Below are 21330 nucleotides of genomic sequence, written 5' to 3'. Positions count from 1 at the left end.
AGTGGTTAAGACGTCCAGCTTCTACTGCCTGGGGCACGGGTTTAATCCCTGGTTGGGGAACTAAAATCCTGCAAGCCACGTGGTGTAGCCAAAAAACAAAAAATCATAGGATGATGTTTGCTTGAGGTCCCATAAGAAAGCACCACACAGGCTGGATGACTTAAGTGATGGACTTTGATTTTCTCAAAGCTGTGGAGGCTGGAAGCTCTGGCTCAGCGCGTCGGCAGGCTTGGTTTCCTCCGGGCCCCTCTCCTTGCCTTGCAGACGGCCACCTTCTTCCTGCATCCTCTCAGGGTCTTTCTTCTTTGTGTGTCTCTGTCCTAATCTCCTCTCCATAGAAGGACACCCGTCATATTGCACCAGAGTCCACCCTCATGACCTCACTTTAACTTAATTACCTTCTTGTAGTGATGGAGAAAAGAAGAGAGAATGGGGAGAGGAGGAATAAATTAGGGGGTGGAGATTAAAATATACACACTGTGTTGTTTTTGTTTAGTTGCTGAGTCAGGTCCCATTCTTTGCGATCCCATGGACTGTAGTCTTGACAAGAATACTACAGTTCGTTGCCATTGCCTTCTCCAGGGGATCTTCCCAACCCAGGGATCGAATCTGCATCTTACATCTCCTACGTTGGCAGGCGGGTTCTTTACCACTAATGCCACCTGGGAAGCCCCTTTACAAAACAACCCCAAACGAAATCACCTGGCTCTTTTCTTCTTTGCGTCTCAGGTTGAAGAGATGCCAAGTTTCCAGCTCTGTCTGCCAGGACCTGACGACCGCACTGATCGCCAACAAGCACTTACTGAGGATGGACCTCAGTGGCAATGCCCTGGGGCTGCTGGGTGCGCAGATGCTTTGTCAGGGGCTCCGGCACCCCAAGTGCAGGCTTCAAGTGGTGCAGTGAGTGTCCCACCCCCCCCCTCCCCAGGAACACTTCCTTCACCTCTGTGACCTCCTGGGACAAGCTGGTTGTGTCCCAGGGCTTGAAGCATCTCCCCAAATGCCAATCCCCAAACCCCTACCTCTCATCACAGCTGCCCTTAGACCCGTGACCTGAGATGCCACCCCTCCTGGCCTCTGCACTTTGTGCGAGTTGCTGAGTCACTTCAGTCGTGTCTGACTCTTTTGCCACCCCATGGACTGTAGCCCACCATGTTCCTCTGTCCATGGGATGCTCCAGGCAAGAATACTGGAGTGGGCTGCCATTTCCTCCTCCAGGGGATCTTCCCAACCCAGGGTTCGAACCCAAATCTCCTGCTTGGCAGGCATATTCTTTACCACTGAGCTCAAATTAGAGCTGCCCTTAGACCCTTGACCTGAGACCCCTGCTCTGGACTCTGCATTTTGGAGAACCTGTTTTTGGCCTCTTCTGACCCCAGTCATTTCCACATGGTGAGGAGTCCCTGGGGCCACCTGCCCACCCAGAACCCACACCCTATTTATTGACCACATCCTGAGTACTCAGAACCCCAGAGGTCTCCGTGCAAAGATCCTTTTCTTGTGCAACTTCCTTTTTGTTCAGTGCCACTGTTTTCCAAAAAACACCCTGCCTTCCCCCTCTATGTCTTCATAACTACTTCATTAATACTACTCATAAGAACGCTCCATTTTTTCCCCATTTTTTAAGACTTTTTTTTTTTGAATGTGGACAACTTTTAAACTCTTTATTGAATTAGTTACAATATTGCTTCTGTTTTGTATTTTGTTTGTTGGCCTTGAGGCATGTGGGATCTTAGCCCCCTGACCAGGGATCAAACCCAGACCCCCTACGTTGGGACTACAGTGTCTTAGCCACTGGACCTCCAGGGAAGTCCCCCAACACTCTACTTCTGACACTTTTATATGTGGAGTTATCCCCACACGAAGGCATGCGACACCAACTGGGTGTCCTGGAGTTTATCTTGGTTCTAACACTATCTACCTGGTGATGGCGTCAGAGTAAGGCTTCATTGCCTGGAACCTGTGTCCCCTGCATTGCAAGGCAGATTTTAACCACTGGACCACCAGGGAAGTCCCATGTTTTTGCTTTTGTTTTATCACTTAGGAAATTAGAGATTTAGGAACTCTGTGCCAGGAGCCAGAGCAGAGACCTATGTGTGTGTGTATTTTTTTTTTTTTCTATTATCTCACTGCCCCTCATCTTATTCTTCCAAATCAACTTCTATTTACCCTTCAATAACCAGCTCAAATTCTCCCAGAGAGCCTTCCCTCATTGCACACCACTTGCCAAAGCTGGGTGAGGAGGCCCCTCCACCAGGATGTTCAAAAACAGTAACTCACGTTGATGGAGCACTGACCATGTGTCAGGCTGGTTCTACACCCACTGCTTTTAATAAATTATGTAATCCTCACAACAAACCTGAGGCCGGCATAATTATTATCCTTATTTTAGTCTGTGACTTGAGACATGGTGGCACATGTAACAGAAAGCTGAGACCTGATGAAAACTCTCTTGAGGGAATTCCCTGGTGGTTCAGTGGTTAGGACTCTGTCCTCTCGCTGCCAAGGGTCAGGGTTCAATCCATGGTCTGAGAACTGAGGTCCCACAAGCCACTATAGGGTGCAGCTAAATAAACAAACAAAAAACCCCAAAAAAACACAAAACAAAATGCTCCTTTGAGGTCAAAGTATGGGGGGTGGGGAACAGGTTGTTGAACCCTAGAGACCTTGCTCTGAACTATTACTCTGTGTACAGTGCCTCCATGAGACCACCTGTGTGTGTGTGTGTGTGTGTGTGTGTGTGTATTGCTTAGTTGTGTCCAACTCTCTGCAACCCCATAGACTGCAGCCCACCAGGCCCCTCCATCCATGGGATTCTCCAGGCAAGAACAGTGGAGTGGGTTGCCATTTCCTTCTCCAAAAGGAACTGTAGAAAGAAAGAAAGTGAAGTCGCTTAGTCGTGTCTGATTGTTTGCGACCCCATGGACTGTAGCCTACCAGGCTTCCCCATCCATGGAATCTTCCAGGTAAGAGTACTGGAGTGGGTTGCCATTTCCTTCTCCAGAGACCACCTATACTGGATCATAATTACTCACTCATTTGTCTTATTAGACAGGATTCTCTATCTGGAAGTGACAAAATCCTGTTTGTAACTTTAGGGACAATTGTAGGTTCATGTCCAGCTCTTTTGAAACCCCATGGACTGTAGCCCACCAGGTTCCTCTGTCATGGAGTTTCCCAGGACCCAGGAAAGAATACTGGAGTGGGTTACCATTTCCTCCTCCAGGGGTTCTTCCTGACCCAGGGATAGAACCCACATCTCTTGCATTGGCAGGCAGGTTCTTTTCCATTGAGCCACCGGGAAAGTATGTTGGCTGATTAGATGGGGCAGGGCAGGAACCATCAGGATATGGAAAAGCAAAATGGCTCCCTCTTCAACTCTTCTCTTTCCTCCCGAGGTTGAGGAAGTGCCAGCTGGAGGCCGGGGCCTGCCAGGAGCTTGCCTCTGTGCTCAGCACCAGTCGCCATCTGCTGGAGCTGGACCTGACAGGAAATGCACTGGAAGACTCAGGCCTGAGGCTCCTGTGTCAAGGTTTGAGGCACCCAGTCTGTAGGCTGCAGATTTTGTGGTGAGTTCTACCGGTGTCTCTGTGAATCTGACTCGTCTAGGGACCTCATATGGGCTTTACTGTGGCTCAGAGAGTAAAGAATCTGCCTGCAACTCAGGAGACCCAGGTTCAAGCCCTGGGTGGGAAATATCCTCAGGAGAAGGGAATGGCAACCTACTCCAGTATTCTTGTCTGAGAAATCCCATGGACAGAGGAGCCTGGCAGGCTACAGTTCATGGGTTTGCAAAGAGTCGATCACAACTGAGCACACACACACACACAGTTATTTTTAACTTTTTGAGGAACCATCATACTATTTTCCGTAGCCACTGGACCGTTGTACATTCCCACCAACAGTGCAAGGAGGTGCCAATTTCTCCACATCCTCACCAACACCTGTTGTTTTCTGTTTTTTGGATAATGTCTATCCGAACGGGTATAAGGTGATATCTCACTGTGCTTTTGACTTGTGTTTTCCTAATGATTAATAATGTTGAACATTTTTTTTCACGTGATTTGTGGTCATTTATATGTCTTCTTTGGAGAAATGTCTGTTTAGGCCTTTGGCCGTATTTCGAACAAGTCGTTTATTTGCAAACATTACTTTTAAGATTGGGGGCAGCCATTTGCAGCAACATGGATGGACCTAGAGATTATTGTACTAAGCAGTCACTCAGTGTTGGGGATTTTTTCCCCGGGACTTGGAAAGGACGAACCTGAAAGAATGACACTCGGACAGTCTCTTGCAAGGACTGACAAGTTTATTTCTGCAATCAAGCCTGTTTATAAAAGCAGGAACAAAGAGCTTAGAATATACAGCCAACAGAATGCATACAGGGTTAACATCTAATCAGTAAAAATATTTCAAGGACAACGCGCTCTAAGTGACCCATGTGCTTATCTCATAACTCGTTTTCTCAAATAACATCCTTAATATTTATTATTAAATCTTGGCGCCGGGCATAACCAAAGGCAGGAAATGTTTTTCTGCCCGCAGCACACCAAGCCGGGATATTTCTGGCCCTTCGCCATTTTCCCAAAGACTTACTCCAACCGGCTACTTTGTACTGCACTTCCTAACAACTTAGAAAGAGAAAGACAAATAATATCACTTACAGGTGGAATCTAAAATGCTATCACTTATACGTGGAATCTAAAATATGACACAAATAAACTTATCTATGAAACAAACAGAGTCACTGTTGCAGACAACAGACTTGTGGTTGCAAAGGGGAAGGCAGGGTGGAGGAGGGAAGGACCGGGAGTTTGAGGTTAGCAGATGCTATTATAAACTGAATGGATAAACAAAGTCCTACTGTACAGCACAGGGAACTATCTTCAATATCCTGTGATAAACCATAATGGAAAAGAATATGAAAAAGAACACATACGTATAACTGAGTCATTTTGCTACACAGCAGGTATTAAGAGAACATTGTAAATCAAGTCTACTGTAATAATTTTTTAAAAAAGATTGCAGGAAGGGAGGATAGCATCAGCATTGTACAGGAAACACTCCCAAACTGGATTTTCTGCAGGTTGAAGATTTGCCTCCTCACTGGTGCTGCGTGTGAAGACTTGGCGTCCACCCTCCGCGTGAACCAGAGCCTGGTGGAGCTGGACCTAAGCCTGAATGACCTGGGGGATCCCGGGGTGCTGCTGCTGTGTGAAGGCCTCAGGCACCCCCAGTGCAAACTCCAGACCCTCCGGTGAGTCCCCGCTTTCCTCACTTTCCTAGGAGTCCAAAGTCACAATTCCTGCCCTCCTGCCTAGGCTCAGGGGGGCTGTCTCCCTCCCCTCCTCTCCTAACCTCTAGCTCCCTCGGCCTCCTGTCAAAGGTTTTTCTGCCACAGGGGCTTTGCACAAACAGTTCCTTCTTCCTGGAATGCCCTCCTTTTTTTTTTTTTTTTCTTTTAACATTTATTTTATTATTTATTTAGCTGCCCCCAGGGTCTTACTTGCAGCATGCAGGATTTTTAGTTGTGGCATGCAAACTCTTAGTTGTAGCATGTGGGATCTAGTTTCCTGACTAGGGATCAAACCCAGGCCCCCTGCATTGGTAGCCTGGAGTCTTAGCCACTGGACCACCAGGGAAATCTCCCTGAGATGCACTTCTGCTCTGATTTCTCCTTTTTTTCACCCTGATAGTACCTGTTTCATCTGTTAGGATCCAAAGCAAATGCTTCTTCTTCATGCACACCTTCTCCAATCCCTAGATAAGATTACTTTTAGGATCCTATTTGACCTTATTTTTCTGTGTCACTTATCAGAATTTGTGTGTGTGTTGTTGTATTCCAGAAGTACAGGAACAACATTGTGGCAACAACGTGTTCCAGTGACTAGCATAAGATCTGGCTCAGAGATTATATTTTTAAATGATGGAACAGATGAAAAAGCAAATTTAAAAAAAAGAAAATGAGGAATTCCCTGGTGGTCCAGTGGTTAAGACTCTACACTTTCACTGCTGGGGGCTGAGGTTCAATCCCTAGTTGGGGGACTAAGACCCCAGAAGCTGCTGGGTGGGGCAAAAAAAAAAAAGCAGCAGGACTGTCAATTTCATCTTGCCCCTCCCCCATTCCCTCTCCCCACCTGTAAACACTAGTTTGTTCTTATATCTTTGAGTCTGCTTCTTTTGCATAATATTCACTAGTTAATACGGTAGCATTTTCAACCCCATTAAGCTGAAGACATCTGGGAATTCCCTTGTGGTCCAGTACTTAGGACTTCCTGCTTTCACTGCTGAGGACCGGGATTCAATCCCTGGTGGAGGAAGTAAGATTCAACCCCTCTCTTTCCCCAAAAAAACTTCAGAAGAAATGAGACAGCTCTCTCCTGTGCTTAATGTCTTCCCAGGCTCCGCATTTGTCGGCTCAGCTCTGTGGCCTGTGAGGGTCTCTCTGCTGTGCTTGGGGTCAGCTCCCACCTTCAGGAGCTGGACCTGAGCTTTAATGACCTGGGAGACCACGGCATGTCCTTGCTGTGTGAGGGGCTGCGACACCCCACCTGCAGACTCCAGAAACTGTGGTGAGTGGCTGGGAGGCAGGACTGCTGGGTGTGATGCTGGTCCCTGGCGGGGCTGGAAGGGGATCTGTCCTGATCTTTTTTTCTGTTGGACGGTTATCCTTCCATGCCTCCATCTCTCTGGAAGATACGAGATGCTCAGAGGTGGAAAGAAAAGCTGTGTGAATGAGTTGCAGAGTAATTTCATCCTCTGGAATGCAAACAGAGAGGCTAAATTTTTCCATCCAGTCATTGCCTCTAAACATGTTCTGTAAAACTCCCCTTTTCTCTGGGCATTTACTTGGGCAGATTTATAGCTTTCTGGTAACCTTTATGTAATAAAAGTTCAATCTGGGGCTTCCCAGGTGGTCCAGTGGCTAATAAGGCTCCTCGCTCCCAATGCAGGGGGCCTGAGTTCAATGCCTGGTCAGGGAACTAGATCCCACACGCCTCAACTAAGACCTGATGCAGTCAAATAAATAATAAATAAATAAATATATTTTAAAAAAATTCAGTCTGGTCCAGAATAAACTTCAGTCAAATGTTAATGAACCTTTCTTCCTTCCCCTTTCTCCCAATACCAGCCCATCCTTTCCTCCCAAAAGACTTAGAATGAGAGGAGGCTGTGTCTATTTTTTTTTAATTAATTGTGTTAATTAATTATTTTTGGCTGTGCTGGGTCTTCACTGCTTTTCTCTAGTTGCAAAGAGCAGGGGCTACTCTTTGTTGCGGGGCAAGGGCTTCTCATTGCCTTGGCTTCTCTTCTTGGGAGTCTATGCTGGTGGCTCAGATGGTCAAGAATCTCTTAGAGGCTCTAGGCAGGCAGGCTTCAGTAGCTGTGACTCACCGGCTCTAGAGCTCTGACTCAGTAGTTGTGGTTGCTCCCTGGCATGTGTGATCTTCCTGGACCAGGGATTGAACCCCTGCTCCCTCCATGGGCAAGCAGATTCTTAACCACAGGACCACCAGGGAAGCCCAGGCTTATCTATTTTTAATTTTCTTCCCTTCGTGAATCTCTTGCTTATCTGGGGCCCTGGGTAACTGGAAACGAAGATGAGAGCTTAGGGACAGCATGTCTCCCTTTTATTTATTTATTTTTGGCCGCACTTGGGTCTTAGTTCCTGCGAGAGGGCTTTCTCTAGTTGAAGTACACAGGCTTCTCACTGCGGTGGCTTCTCTTTTTGCGGAGCACAGGCTCTAGAGCATGGACTCAGTGGTTGTGGCTCATGGGCTTAGCTGCTCCTCAGCATGCGGGGTCTTCCCGGACCAGGAGTCTAACCCACGTCTCTTGCACTGGCAGGTGGATTCTTAACCACTGGACCAAGGAAGCCCCATCTCTCCCTTCATTGGTGCAGCTAGGTTCCCTCTGGGATGTCAGTTCCACCCCCTCCCAGTCTGGCAGGTGTCCAAATGATACCTGTCTCATGGGGATCATATGTGTGTTCTCATGGGGACCCCAGAGGAGGTGCTCCTGACATGAAATGATCTGGGTCAAGCTCTTTCCACAATCCCCTCCCCAGCTCTCACCATATGTCCTACTCCTGACCCTTCTGTGCCTGTGAGGTGGTCTTTCTCTTCCATTTCAAGTCCTGAACTGTTGCCTTATACGTGGTTTGGAGGCACATATTGCTTCACAGCCTCAGCCAAAGATGAAAACATTTCCATCTAACATCCCAACTATAACAGCACTTCAATGCTACCTATTTTTACTGTAACAGCATGGAATACAAGAAAGAAACACAACTGGACAGAATAGAAACCAGAGAAAATCAGATGGCATAGTGTTGGGTGGGGCAGGAAGCAGCCCAAATCATGCTGACTTCTTTAAAAAAAAGAAGAAGAAGAAGAAGATGGGGGAGAGCATTGATCAAGTTGTGTAACTGGAAGTGTAGGTTTCAGGTATGCTTGATCTAGGCATTCGGATACTTGATCTCCAATATCTTCTATTTATTGCTGTATTGGCTCCATTATGAGTTAAGGTTAGCCTTGATCCAGTACATGGTGGCAAAATGCCTACAGCTCTATAGATGACTTCTTTTCAGGTGCAAATTCTGAACAAAAAAATCTCTAGGGAAAGCATGATTCTGATTCACTGTTTTGGATGGATCCTGTGACCAGAGGGAACCACTCGTGGTGGCTGGGGACAAGGAAACCAACCAGCTTAGCCCTTGACCCTATATCTACTGCTAGAGCTTGTAGACATTAATCCCTGAGATGGGGGTTTCAATGAGAAACTGGGGTAGAATTACCAGAAGGAGAAATTCTTGGCTGCAGAACCAGGATATCTATTACAGATGGAGCTATGAATTGAGAAATCTTTTTTCTTTCTTTCTTTCTTCTTTTGTTTTAAAAAATTAATTTTGGGGCTTAACTGGTGACTCAGTGGTAAAGAGTCTGACTGCCAATGCAGGAGACACGGGTTCAATCCCTGGTCCAGGAAGTCCTCACATGTCAGGGAGCAACTAAGCCTGAGTGCCACAGCTACTGATCCTCAGCTCGAGAGCCTGTGAGCCACAACTACTGAGACCATGAGCTGAATCAGGTGAAACCCAAGCTCTGCAACAAGAGAAGCCACCGCAATGAGAAGCCCAAGCACCACAGCTAGGGAGTAACCCCCACTTACCACAACCAAAGCCCACACAGCAACAAAGACTCAGCACAACCAAAAATAAATAAAAATTAAAATAAATAAAATTAAAAACTTGAATTTTTATTGGAGTATAGTTGCTTTACAATGTTGTGTTAGTTTCTACTGTACAGCAAAGGGGAGTGTCTTTAAATGCCTTTATGAAATGCTTTCCCTCACCACACTGCCCTTAACCTGCACTGATCTGATTCTAGTCTACTTCTTTCTTAAACTGATCCCTAAAAACATCACTCTGATTCCCTATGAAGCTGACACTTTCCAACACAAACTGCTGACATTTTCAACCACTTCTCGTCTTCCACAGGCTCGACAGCTGCAGCCTCACAGGCAAAGCTTGTGAGGACATTTCTTCTGCCCTGGGCATTAACCAGACCCTCACAGACCTTTATCTGACCAACAACACCCTGGGAAACACAGGTGTCAGGCTGCTGTGCGAGAGGCTGAGCCACCCAGGCTGCAAACTCCGAGTCCTCTGGTGAGAGATGGTCCCTGCCTTTGGAGGAGATAGGACCCAGGGCTTGGGGTCAGGAGTCATGTCTGACTCTTTGTGATCTCATGGACTGTAGCCCACCAGGCTCCTCTGTCCGTGGGCTTCTCCAGGCAAGGATACTGGAATGGGTTGCCATTTCCTCCTCCAAGGTATCTTTCCCAGCCAGGGATCAAACCTGGGTCTCCTGCATTGCAGGCAGATTCTTTACTGTTTGAGCTACCAGGGGAAGCCCTTCCGTAAGATGATTACAAATTAAATTTGTTAACACAGGCTAGGGTCTTAAAAATGGGATGTAGCTTAGAGCAAGCTTATCTCCCAATAGATTTGATTTACAAAGATGAACTACTCCATTTAATGGAGTGTCTAATTCCATTAGAATTAACATATTGTAACCAAGCAGGATGTATAAGAGATTTGCTGTAAGGACTGAATGCCACCATAGTGGCCTGGAATATTTCCCTTCTTGTGTCCTCAGGTTGTTTGGAATGGACCTGAATAAAATGACCCACCGAAGTTTAGAGGCACTTCGAATGACAAAACCTTACTTGGACGTTGGCTGCTGAGTAGCTGGGCTGCTGGTTCTTCTCTTGAAGTCAGGACAGAAGAGGACCATCCCAGGACCCATGAATCAACGTTGACCTCTGTCTCTTTACTTCCTCAAGAGACAAGATCCTCTGCAGGATAATCTTTGCTGCTTGGGGTTTGTGCGATTGCTGGGCAAGAGGGTGGAATTTTAGTTTGGAGAGTTGGTGCCATGGAGAGAATTCAAGGCAGGGTCCCAGATGATTCTAGAACAGAAGCTCTCAACTGAGGGTGATTTTTGTCAGCCCCCCTCCAACCTCCCCTTTCACAGGACACCCAGCATTGTCAGAGGACACTGGGCTGGGAGAGTTGTTGGCATCTTGTGAAGTCCTGCTATAAATATCCTAGAAAATAAAAATACACCGACAGTCCCCACAACAAAGTGTTAGGGAACTGTTGACCATAATCACCCTCCTTGGCCAGGTCTGCTTGCCTGAGTTTTCTCACAACAGGAGGTCCCGATAAGGAACTTGGTGCTGCTTATTGGTTATCCATCTTAAATATAGCAGTATATTATCCATCCCAAACTACCCCTTCCCCTCTGGCAGCCCTAAATTCATGAGCAAGCTGAACTAGGGGTAATCTGACTCACTTAAAGCAATCCCTAGGCTGTCATAAGGGCTTCCCAGGTGGCGCTAGTGGTAAAGAATCCACCTGCCAATGGAGGAGATGTAAAAGACGCAGGTTTGATCCCTGGGTCAGGGAGATCCCCTGGAGGAGGGCATGGCAACGGTATTCTTGCCCGTAGAATCCCATGGACAGAGGACCTTTGCAGGTTACAGCCCACAGGGTCACAAAGAGTGAGACTGAAGGGACTTAGCACATGCACAGGCTGTCATAAAGCTGAAGGCTAAGGAATCTTGTGGGCATACAAGTTGAGAGTACACCTTAAGGTGAAAATATGAGTTTTCTGGCTTTGTAGTCAGAACTGCGTCTCCAGCATTACAGGCTAATTCTTTACTGATGAGCCGCCTTAGTTTAAAACTAGCAACACGGGACTCCAGGATTTAATTACTGGACACTCAAGGTTCCATGGCTGGAGTGGTTTGGGGAGGACTACAGGGCACTTCTGAGATGGGATGTCCCAATTATAATGATTTCCCACTACGAATGAGGTATAACATTTAGAAATTGTGAATCACCATTATTACACACCTATAACCATATCAACTGCATTTTAGTAGATTTCAGAATTACCTAATTATTACCAATAAAACTTTACATGAAGTTGTATCTCTAAATTCAATTCTAAGCACAGGAGTCCTGGCAACTGACTTTCCACATTTACCTATAGGTTAAGCATCTTGGCAAACTGCTAGTCCATTGATTCTAAGATCATAGTTCAGCCACTTGAACTTCTGAACAAATTTAATTCTTAACATTGAGTGTTAAATAGCCAGACTGTTTAGTTGCTAAGTCATGTCTGGATCTTTTGGGACCCCATGGACTGTAGCCTGCCAGACGCCTCTGTCCACATTTTCCAGGGAAGATTACTGGAGTGTGTTACCATTGCCTTCTCCAGGGGACCTTACTGACCTCTAGGACTAAACTCAAGTCTTTTATGTCTCCTGCATTAGCAGTTGGGTTCTTTACCTGAGCCACCTGGGAAGTCACATCAGATACAAACTGCCACTGTAGGCAGATTCTTTACTCCTCTGAGCACCAGGGAAGCCCTAAATTAACACCGTTTAGGCACTTGTTTCGGAGAAGGCAATGGCAGCCCACTCCAGTACTCTCACCTGGAAAATCCCACGGATGGAGGAGCATGGTAGGCAGCCTACCAGGACAGGACTGAAGTGACTTAGCAGCATGCCCTTGTTTAACACTCTGCCAATCTGTGTGGAGCTTGTCAGAAAGCTAAATCCCCTTTTTAACTCCCCTTTTTAAAAATAACTGGGTATTTTATGTCCCAGGTGCTACTAGCCAAAACTTGGGGAAAATATGTTGAGACCACGGCAGCCACCCCTAAAACACTATAGAGATGCTCCACCCCAGCTGCAAAGGGATGGAGGATCACACAGGAGGTGAGAATTAAGCAAAGAGCTTTATCTGCTGCTCACAATTTCTGATTCAATGAGCACATGTCCCCATCCCCGTGGTAAAACTGCACCCACAAAACTAGTCCCTGGTCCCTAGTTTCTGGACATACCTTGTGTGACCTTAGTCCCCAACCCAGCGAGAGATTGCTAGAGGCCTAGAAACCACCTCCAGGGCTTAATCCTACAAGGAATTAACGTCTTCCCCACTAGGGATCGAAGCTGCACCCTTAAGAATGGTCTAGGAACCCAGAGACCCCTGGAGGCACCCACTGAGATAGTCCCACTTTCCAGCAAGCCCCCAGAAACTCCTCATAGTGTTCAAGGACCAACTTTGGAAATAAATGACTGGAAAAATAAACAGGACACAATATAGGTATACTGTTTTACTAATATTTATGACATTAAAATTTGTTTTATTAACATTAATGACATTTATATATGACACAACATTTATGACATTAACAATTATGATAAGTGAAATAAAATGATACGCAGAGCTTTTAATTGAGCAAGGGACGGGGGAGCCTGGTGGGCTGCCGTCTACGGGGTCGCAGAGTAGGACACGACTGAAACGACTTAGCAGCAGCATATTGAACACGGCAAATTACAGACAAAAACCCTGGAAAACCCCACCATTGATTAAACAGAAGTCCTTGGCTGCTGACAGAATCTCTGACTTGAGTCAGTAATGAAGAGCAGGATCGGTAAACGCGAGCAGATATCGCAGATTCCAATCCTGAGATGGTTTTCCCGAGCAGGGACGCTCGAAAATGGGAGCACTTTCCAGTCACAAATCGGCAAGCACCCCCATTTTGAGCATCCCGGTCTGGGTTACTGGAACCAGTTCTGACCCTTATCCTAGGAAAAATCTCTGAAAGTCATTGGTGATCTCTGTAAAAGTCATTGGTGTAAGGAGACGTTAAGCAAACTTTATAGACAACTTTCATACCAGGCCCCCAGTTTTCACCAAGTGGAAGCTACTCTCTCAACCGGTAACACTCAAAACATGGCGGCACTTCCCTTCGTAAAACGGAAGTGCCCCCACAGTTTGAGTACCACAGGCTGAGAAGTTGCGGGCCAGGATCACTAAGTAAAGGAATTAGAAGACAGAACGCTTCAAAGGATTAACACTAACCCAAACCGCAAGAGCAAGAGGGAAAGCTAACATGAAGTCCGATTATGAAGCTCGTGTTTACCCCCCGCCCCTGCACTATTACCATAGTACTAGAACTCCGGTTAAGGAGAGTTAAATGCATGCTGAGGTTATTAGACTACACTTTGCCTTGGACTTCCCAACCAAGTCCTCTGCACTTGAAGCACGGAGGCGGGGAAGGTACAATCCCTGGTTGGGAACTAGGACCCCTCATGCCACGTCGCGCGGTAGTGAAAAGTTCAGGCTGCCTCAATTTACGCTGAAATGAGGCAAGAAAATTCCCCTCCCTAGATGTCGCTGGCTAAACACTATACCAACTTTGGGGACACAAAAGGTCAGCTACCAGAAGAGAATACACTGGGCTGGGCGAGTCGGGGTGGGATTCTCGGTGGTTACGCCTCTGTACTTTCAATGCAGGAGACGTGGGTTCGATCCCAAGTTGGGAATATCCTGCATGCCTCCTGGAAAAAAAAAAAAAACGAAAAAAACTATTAGAATACACAAGTGCAGTTTAAATGAGAAAAGGTAGCTTCGAGTCAAACTAAGAGGTAACAACCCAGTGCAATTTCAGAAGACTGAAAGCAATAAAACTTACTGAAAATAGACGAGCAGCTGGAAAGAGAAAAGGGTGAACAATTTAAGGAAAAGAATGTGCAGGTGATACTCACAAAATGCAGGATTTCATTGCTTCTCTAGCCAGGAAGTAAGGTCTCAGACCTGCCGACCTCTTATATAAGCCAAAGACCCAGCCTTTGCGGGGAAGACCACTCCCCTCCACAGGTCTCCACCCAGACCCACCCTGCCCCATTCTGAGTGAGACCCATCCTCCAGTATTTTTTTTTAAAACCGTCGACTCCTTCATTGTTTATACCATCAAAACAAACAAATTATAAACAAACTAGGAAAATACATAGAAGTACCCCCAAAGAACATAACTGTACCTTCTGGGGACTCAGTTATTCATTCAACTACTACTTACTATTTAGCAATATTTGTTGAGCACGTAAGACATGCCAAGGCATGCTTGTTAGTGTCTGGGGTGTTTGGGGTGAATAAAACGACGGATTTTATAGTCTAGAATACTGTTTTTCGACTGAGGGTGTTTTTTTTCCCTCCCCAGGGGACATCTGGCAAAGTTTGGAGACACGTTTGGTTGTCACAACTGGGGAAGGCAATGGAGCACCTTCAGCCTTTTGTGGATAATGCCAGGGGTCTTGGCAAACATTCTAAACTATGTACAGCGCTTTACAATGTGAATAGTGTGGAAGCTGAGACTGGAACCTAGAGGAAGGGTGATGGAAAAAAACAATCAAGAACACGTCTAATTCTGTTCATGTTATCTCTGAATCTCTGTGTATCCATACAAAGCATTGGTGTAGGGATCGCTTTGGAGTTCTTTAAATCCAGCACCCCATTAAAAGGTATTTTAAGTGTTTCTTTTTAACAACTATGAATATTACAATTTCTCAAAATATTTTCAGTATCTTTTAAAAATGTGCAGTTTTACTAAATTTATGCGTATTATTGAGATCTGAGTATTCTCCCTGTAAGAAATTCTGGACAAAGATAACAAGTCCATGGGATTTACTAAAGATTGTTGGATAAATTTCAAAAACTATATAAATAAAATGGTAAAACCAATAAATACATGTGCCTTAATGCTTAATGGCAATATAGAGTATATCTTTAGCCTATTTCATTAAGCCCGTTAGACATTTTCAATTTCTACAAATTTAGGATAATTTATTAATAGTGCTATAATGAGCATTTTTAATTAATATTTTTATTGGCAAATAGTTGATTGGCAATGTTGTGTTAGAATGAGCATTTTAAAATATTTCCTTTTCTGTTTTTTCTTTAAAGAATTTTTTTTTTTTTTAACAATGAGCTTTTTTTTTTTTCCCCCGGCCACCCTGAGAGGCTTGTGGGATCTTGGTTTCACAACCAGGTATCAAACCTGGGCCCGTGGCAGTGAAAGCATTGAGTCCTAACCATTGGAACATCAGGGAATTCCCTAAAATGTGGATTTTTGAGAGCAGCTTTGGTAAAAATGGAAACATTGGTTTCCACCCAGACCTAACCTCACCACTCCTCTCCACCTGGACCCTCTGCTCTGTCCCCAAACCCAGCAAGGTCCTTTTCATCACCTTCTTTTCTCAGCCACTGACAGCTTTTTCTTCCTGCCCTTCACCCACACGGAGCACGTTCAGGGCCGACCCCTATGTGTCTCTCACATTTCAAGGGCTTAGCATTCTCTTTGTCTAATCACTAGCCACCAGTTCAATCACTTGTCACAGTTGTCCTTTGAGCTCAGCTCCCAGGGGACAGTGGTTGGTCTTATTCACCTATAGCCCCCCACCCCCAAATCAGCGCTGGGGCCCGCACTTAGTCAAAATGCAAGAAGCATTTGTTCTTAAGGGTGAAAAACTATTAATGCAATTGACTTTAAGAAATGTGAAACAAAGACTTCCATTCAAAGTTGATTTTAAGTAAATCCCGTGGAGAAGGAAATGGCAACCCGCTCTGGTATTCTAGCCTGGGAAATGCCATGGACAGAGAAACCCGGTTGCAAGAATCAGACGTGACTTAGCAACTAAACAACCACCAACGTGCCCATTAAAATCTCAAGTTAATATGTTTATTAGCTGCTTTTTTCCAATTTTCCCCCAGCTTTATTGATGTACAATTGATTTGTTAACTATTAAAGTTTTATTGATGTATACTTGATTTATTAACTGTTAATGAACCTTAAGTCTCAAGTTAATATCTTTCCTCTTTGAAGGTATTAGTCACTCATTCCAATCCGACACGACAACCCCATGGAATGTAGCCTGCTAGACTTTGCTGACCATGGGGAGTCTCCAGGCAAGAATACTGGAGTGGATTCCCATTTCCTTCTCCAGGGGATCTTCCCAAACCGGGGGTTGAACCTGGGTCTCCTACATTGCAGGAACATTCTTTACCTTTCCTCTTTACTGAGCCACTTTTTTTCCCCTTCTTTTTTCTTTTTTTTGGATTAAAAAATTTCAAAGATTTAAGAAACGAGATTCGATAGCCTGGGGTGGCTGGGGGAGACTAGGACTAAATGGAAAAAGTTTGCTAAATCAAACATTCTTCCTGCAGAATTGAAAGCTCTTCATTTGCAAATCACTAGACCTTGTTGTCATTACAATCACCTGGTCTCTCCACCGTCCCCACCCAATTCATACCTTTATCTGGCTGGTCTGCATACCAGTAAGAATAGCTTAAAAAAAAAAAAAGATCCTCAACAGTTTTTGAAATCCTTTTGTGTACAGAGTTCTTTGCTTAACAGTGAGGTACTGCCTGGAGGTGAATGGGTGATAATCGTGTTTTTTAAAAGGATTCCTACAATTTAATGTAAAGTTACTGCTTTGTGCTGAAGTTGAGAAGAAAAAGTGGGGGGAAGGGAGGACTATTTCCAGACTAGATGAAACACTTTAGAAGACCTTACCTGACAGCTGAAATTTATTAGACATCATTTAATATATCTGGCCACCTCATGCGAAGAGTTGACTCATTGGAAAAGACTCTGATGCTGGGAGGGATTGGAGGCAGGAGGAGAAGGGGACGACAGAGGATGAGATGGCTGGATGGCATCACTGACTCAATGGACGTGAGTCTGAGTGAACTCCGGAACTTGGTGATGGACAGGGAGGCCTGGCGTGCTGCGATTGATGGGGTCGCAAAGAGTCAGACACGACTAAGCTACTGAACTGAACTGAACTGAATATATCAGGCCTTCCCTGGTGGCTCAAGGATAAAGAATCTGCCTGCCAATGCAGGAGACTTGGATTTGATTCCTGAGTCAGGAAGATCCCCTAGAGAAAGAAAAGGCAACCCACTCCTGGATTCTTGCCTGGAGACACCACTGAGTAAGGCGATACTCAATATGGCCTTCAAAACCAATCAAGTACGCAGTTATGTTAGAACATCAAGTGAGTGCTAAATCCCTTCAGTCGTGTCCAGCTCTGTGACACTTGGGACACAGGTAGCCCACCAGGCTTCTCTGTCCATGTGATTCTCCATACAAGAATACTGGAGTGGGATGCCATGCCCTCCTCAAGGGGCTCTTCCTGACCCAGGGATCGAACCTGTGTCTTCTGTGACTCCCATGTTGCAGGCCACCAGGCCCCATGTTGGGCCACCAGGGAAGCCCTAGAACATCACAGGATATGGGAAAGAAATAGAGCAAACTTTTGAGAGTTGTAATGATACAGACACGAAACATAGTAGGTCTACTTGTCCAGAATTTTCCAGTTCTTTTAATTGCTTTCTTCCCTAATTTCATTGAATCATGCCTCTTCAAGGACACTTCATCCAACCAGCTTTTCTAAAATAGCAATTCCATGGAATTTCCCTGATGGTCCAGTGGTTAAGACTCCACACTTCCAATGCAGGGGGCACGGGTTTTATTATTGGTCAGGAAACCAAGATCCCACATGCCATGTGATGAGGCCAAAAGAAATACATGGAATAAATAAAATGGTACAGTTATGACTGATTCACGTTGTTGTATGGCAGAAACCCATATAATGTTGTAAAATAATTTTCATCCAATCAAAAAATAAATAAATGAGCATGAACACATGAATATATTTCAGAAAGTGTCAAAGTTAGTGCACATTTGAAAAAAAAGATTGTAATTTTTGACATTCACCTCCATGCTGTATCTGGAGTACTTGGTATGCATAATTAGCTGATATTAAAAACTCATTTGCTTATTTCTTTGTCATCTGTTTCCAAAACGAAAATGTAAGCTTGATGAAGGAAGGACATTTTCTATTTTGTTCAGAACTGTGTCCCCAGTGCTTGGTCCATCACAGACTTTTGAAAATATTCACTGAATAAGTGAATCTGCCAACTGGAAAAAAAAAAAGAGTCTGGGAGAACACTTTAGAAAATGTGAGAATCCCTGTGAATGTGAATCTGTGTAATGATAATTTTACATTTTTTTGTTTGCAAAAACAAAAAGCATTTTTTTTTACATTTTACATGTTTTTGTTTGCAAAACAAAAAGCAAACCTCTACTTTTGGTAACGCCCACTGAGAACCAAGGGAGACGGCAATGGCACCCAACTCCAGTACTCTTGCCTGGAAAATCCCATGGATGGAGGAGCCTGGTAGGCTGCAGTCCATGGGGTCGTTAAGAGTCGGACATGACTGAGCGTCTTCACTTTCACTTTTCACTTTCATGCATTGGAGAAGGAAATGGCAAACCCACTCCAGTGTTCTTGCCTGGAGAATCACAAGGACAGGGGAATCTCGTAGGCTGCAATCTTTGGGGTCGCACAGAGTCGGACGCGACTGAATCGACTTAGCAGCAGCAGCAGCAGCAGCAGCAGAGAACCAAAAGGAAACCTTAGGGAGGCATTTCAAATGTTGATCACAGTCACTTAGGATAGGGTGTGCTTGGAGTCACATAGCCCTCATTGAGAATATTTGTCAGGCATCTTAAGAGTTGTGTCCTGGTTTTCACCTTGATTATTTTGCATTTCCTTCAGGGTTCTTTACATTGTGTGGATAAGAAATTCATTTAAAGAGTATATGTTTTTATGACTTTTGCCTAATTTAACCATCTATATTCAAGCTTTGTGAGGAAGCAAGTGTTAGTCTCTCAGTCATGTCTGTCTTTGCAACCTCATGGACTGTAGCCCACCAGGCTCCTGTCCTTGGGATTCTCCAGGCAAGAGTACTGGAGTGGGTTGCCATGCCCTTCTCCAGGGGATCTTCCTGACCTGGGGATTGAACCTGGGTCTGACTCATTGCAGGCAGATTCTTTACCATCTTGAGCCACCAGGGAAGCCTGTGAGGATGGCCATTCTAACTAATATTGGTGATGGAATGAATGTAATTGATAAGAGAGAGGAAGGTATGAGAGTCATGAGCTTCCAAGTGTCAGAGGTGTTCGAATGTGTCTGACACTGTTGTTAACACCGAGAAGACATGAGTTTGCCTCAGCTTTAGATGGAAGCAAAGTCACGAGTTTTAAGTTTTTTTCTTTTTTGGCCACCCACGTGGCATGCAGGATCTTAGTTCCTAACCAGGGATGGAGCCCATGCCCAGAGCAGCGGAAGTGTGGAGTCTTAAACACTGGACCACCACCAGGGAAGTCCCAGGGGTTTTAATTCAGGGGATTCTGAAGGTGAATCTTGTAAGATCTTGCAAACCACTTCACTAATCAATTTCTCCAGTAGACACACAGCCACATAGTTTGGGGTGGCCTGTTCTGAGTTCTTTCAGGGTACAAATTTTCTCAATAGGGGAGATGGATTGAGAGAATATCTGATTACAAGTTCAGTTTTCAAGTCGTGTCTTTGTGACCCCATGGACTGCAGCACTCCAGGCTTCCCTGTCCTTCACTATCTTCTGGAGTTTGCTCAAATTTATGTCCATTAAGTCGGTGATGCTATCTAACCATCTCATCCTCAGCCGTCCCTTTCTCCTTTGGCTTTCAGTCTTTCCCAGCATCAGGGTCTTTCTCAAGGTGAAATGGTGATTTACAGCCACAGTGTTGAGTGAGGGGGTCAGTGGATTCAAAATCCTTGAGAAGAGATACCAAAGTGAAGAGGGGTCTTACCAAGTGAGTCTAATAGGATTCTCATTAAGGCAGGTCAAGGACTCAGAGATTAAATGGAGGGAGAGGAACTTGATCTGGCGTGAGAGGTGATTAGCTCTCGAGGGTCAGGGAAAAGATTTAGCAGGATTCTTTGCTAAGACCCGGAAGGCAGGCTCAGGGTCAAGGGCAAGCTCATTATTCCCTCAATTACAAATTCTACCTGTGGGGCAGAAGGACAGATTTCGTGGGGCCAGGCTGCGGAAATTGATGCAAAAGCTAATGGCGATGGATGGGGGTGGCAATCTGAAAGGGAAAAGGGGACTTAAGGGCAGAAATTCCTTCCTTCTCCTCAGGAAAGAGGTTCAGACCCTCATTCAGCACAAATAATGAGATTTGATAGCTGTTTCAGAGAGTATTTTGAATATCACCAGCACACAAAGAGTAGGCAAACATCTGTTTAATAAAGGCAAATTTACTATGAAAGCCCTAGGGGTGGGGACTTGACTAGGTGGGACTTACTCTCATTCTTTGGATTTCTAAGAAATGACTGAGCCAGAACAGTTTTTTAAATTACGGCTTTTTTTCTTTTTTAAAAAAAGAAACTTAAAAAAAATTAAATAATGAAACTTTTCCTTTGGGAACAAGTTTAGATTTACAGAGAAACTGCAACATGTAGAGTTTCCACTATGCCTACCCCCAGTTTCCCCTATACATGAATACATTATAACTCCAACAAGGACTGAGAAACCCGTGCAGCCAAAGGCAGAAGTGGAGCCTAAGAAAACAGGACAACTGTGTGTAATGCGATGTTCTGAGTGGGATGCTGGAACAGAAAATGACATTAGGTTAAGGTTAAAAAAAAAAAAAAACCTAGGGAAAGCTGAATTAACCATGGACTGCAGCTAATAATTGGGATTCCCTGGTAGCTCAGACGGTAAAGCGTCTGCCTGCAATATATTGGCTTTTAAAATGTAACAGAGCACAGAGAACTGGTACTCTATAATAACCTAAATGGTAAAAGAATTTGAAAAATAATTGATACCTATAAAATTAAATTTTAAAATACATCATTAGTACATTGGTAGAACACACGTGTTACAGTGAATAAACCAATATCATTACTGTTATTAGCTGCAGTCCATCAGTTCAGTTCAGTTCAGTTCAGTCGCTCAGTCGTGTCCGACTCTCTGTGACCCCATGAATCGCAGCACGCCAGGCCTCCCTGTCCATCACCAACTCCCGGAGTTCACCCAAACCCACGCCCATCGAGTCGGTGATGCCATCCAGGCATCTC

At 44.9% G+C, this 21330-nt stretch overlaps 1 protein-coding gene across 1 annotated transcript in view; it reads left to right on the top strand.

Moving 5' to 3' along the window:
- NLRP12 (NLR family, pyrin domain containing 12) overlaps positions 1-11888 on the top strand; it is a 20175-nt gene extending 8287 nt beyond the window's left edge. Inside the window, exons 5-10 of the mRNA XM_010833806.1 lie at positions 730-900; positions 3399-3569; positions 5087-5257; positions 6402-6569; positions 9500-9670; positions 10161-11888. Coding sequence (XP_010832108.1) covers positions 730-900; positions 3399-3569; positions 5087-5257; positions 6402-6569; positions 9500-9670; positions 10161-10248 — 940 coding nt within the window. The 3' untranslated portion in view covers positions 10249-11888. The remainder of the gene's footprint in view (positions 1-729; positions 901-3398; positions 3570-5086; positions 5258-6401; positions 6570-9499; positions 9671-10160) is intronic.
- Positions 11889-21330: the final 9442 nt, after the last annotated feature.

The sequence above is a fragment of the Bison bison genome, unplaced genomic scaffold (genome assembly GCF_000754665.1).
Source record: "Bison bison bison isolate TAMUID 2011002044 unplaced genomic scaffold, Bison_UMD1.0 scf7180017863933, whole genome shotgun sequence".
NCBI lineage: Eukaryota > Metazoa > Chordata > Mammalia > Artiodactyla > Bovidae > Bison > Bison bison.
The sequence above is the reverse complement of the archived record's forward strand: the minus strand, read 5'-3'. Positions and strand labels throughout refer to the sequence as shown.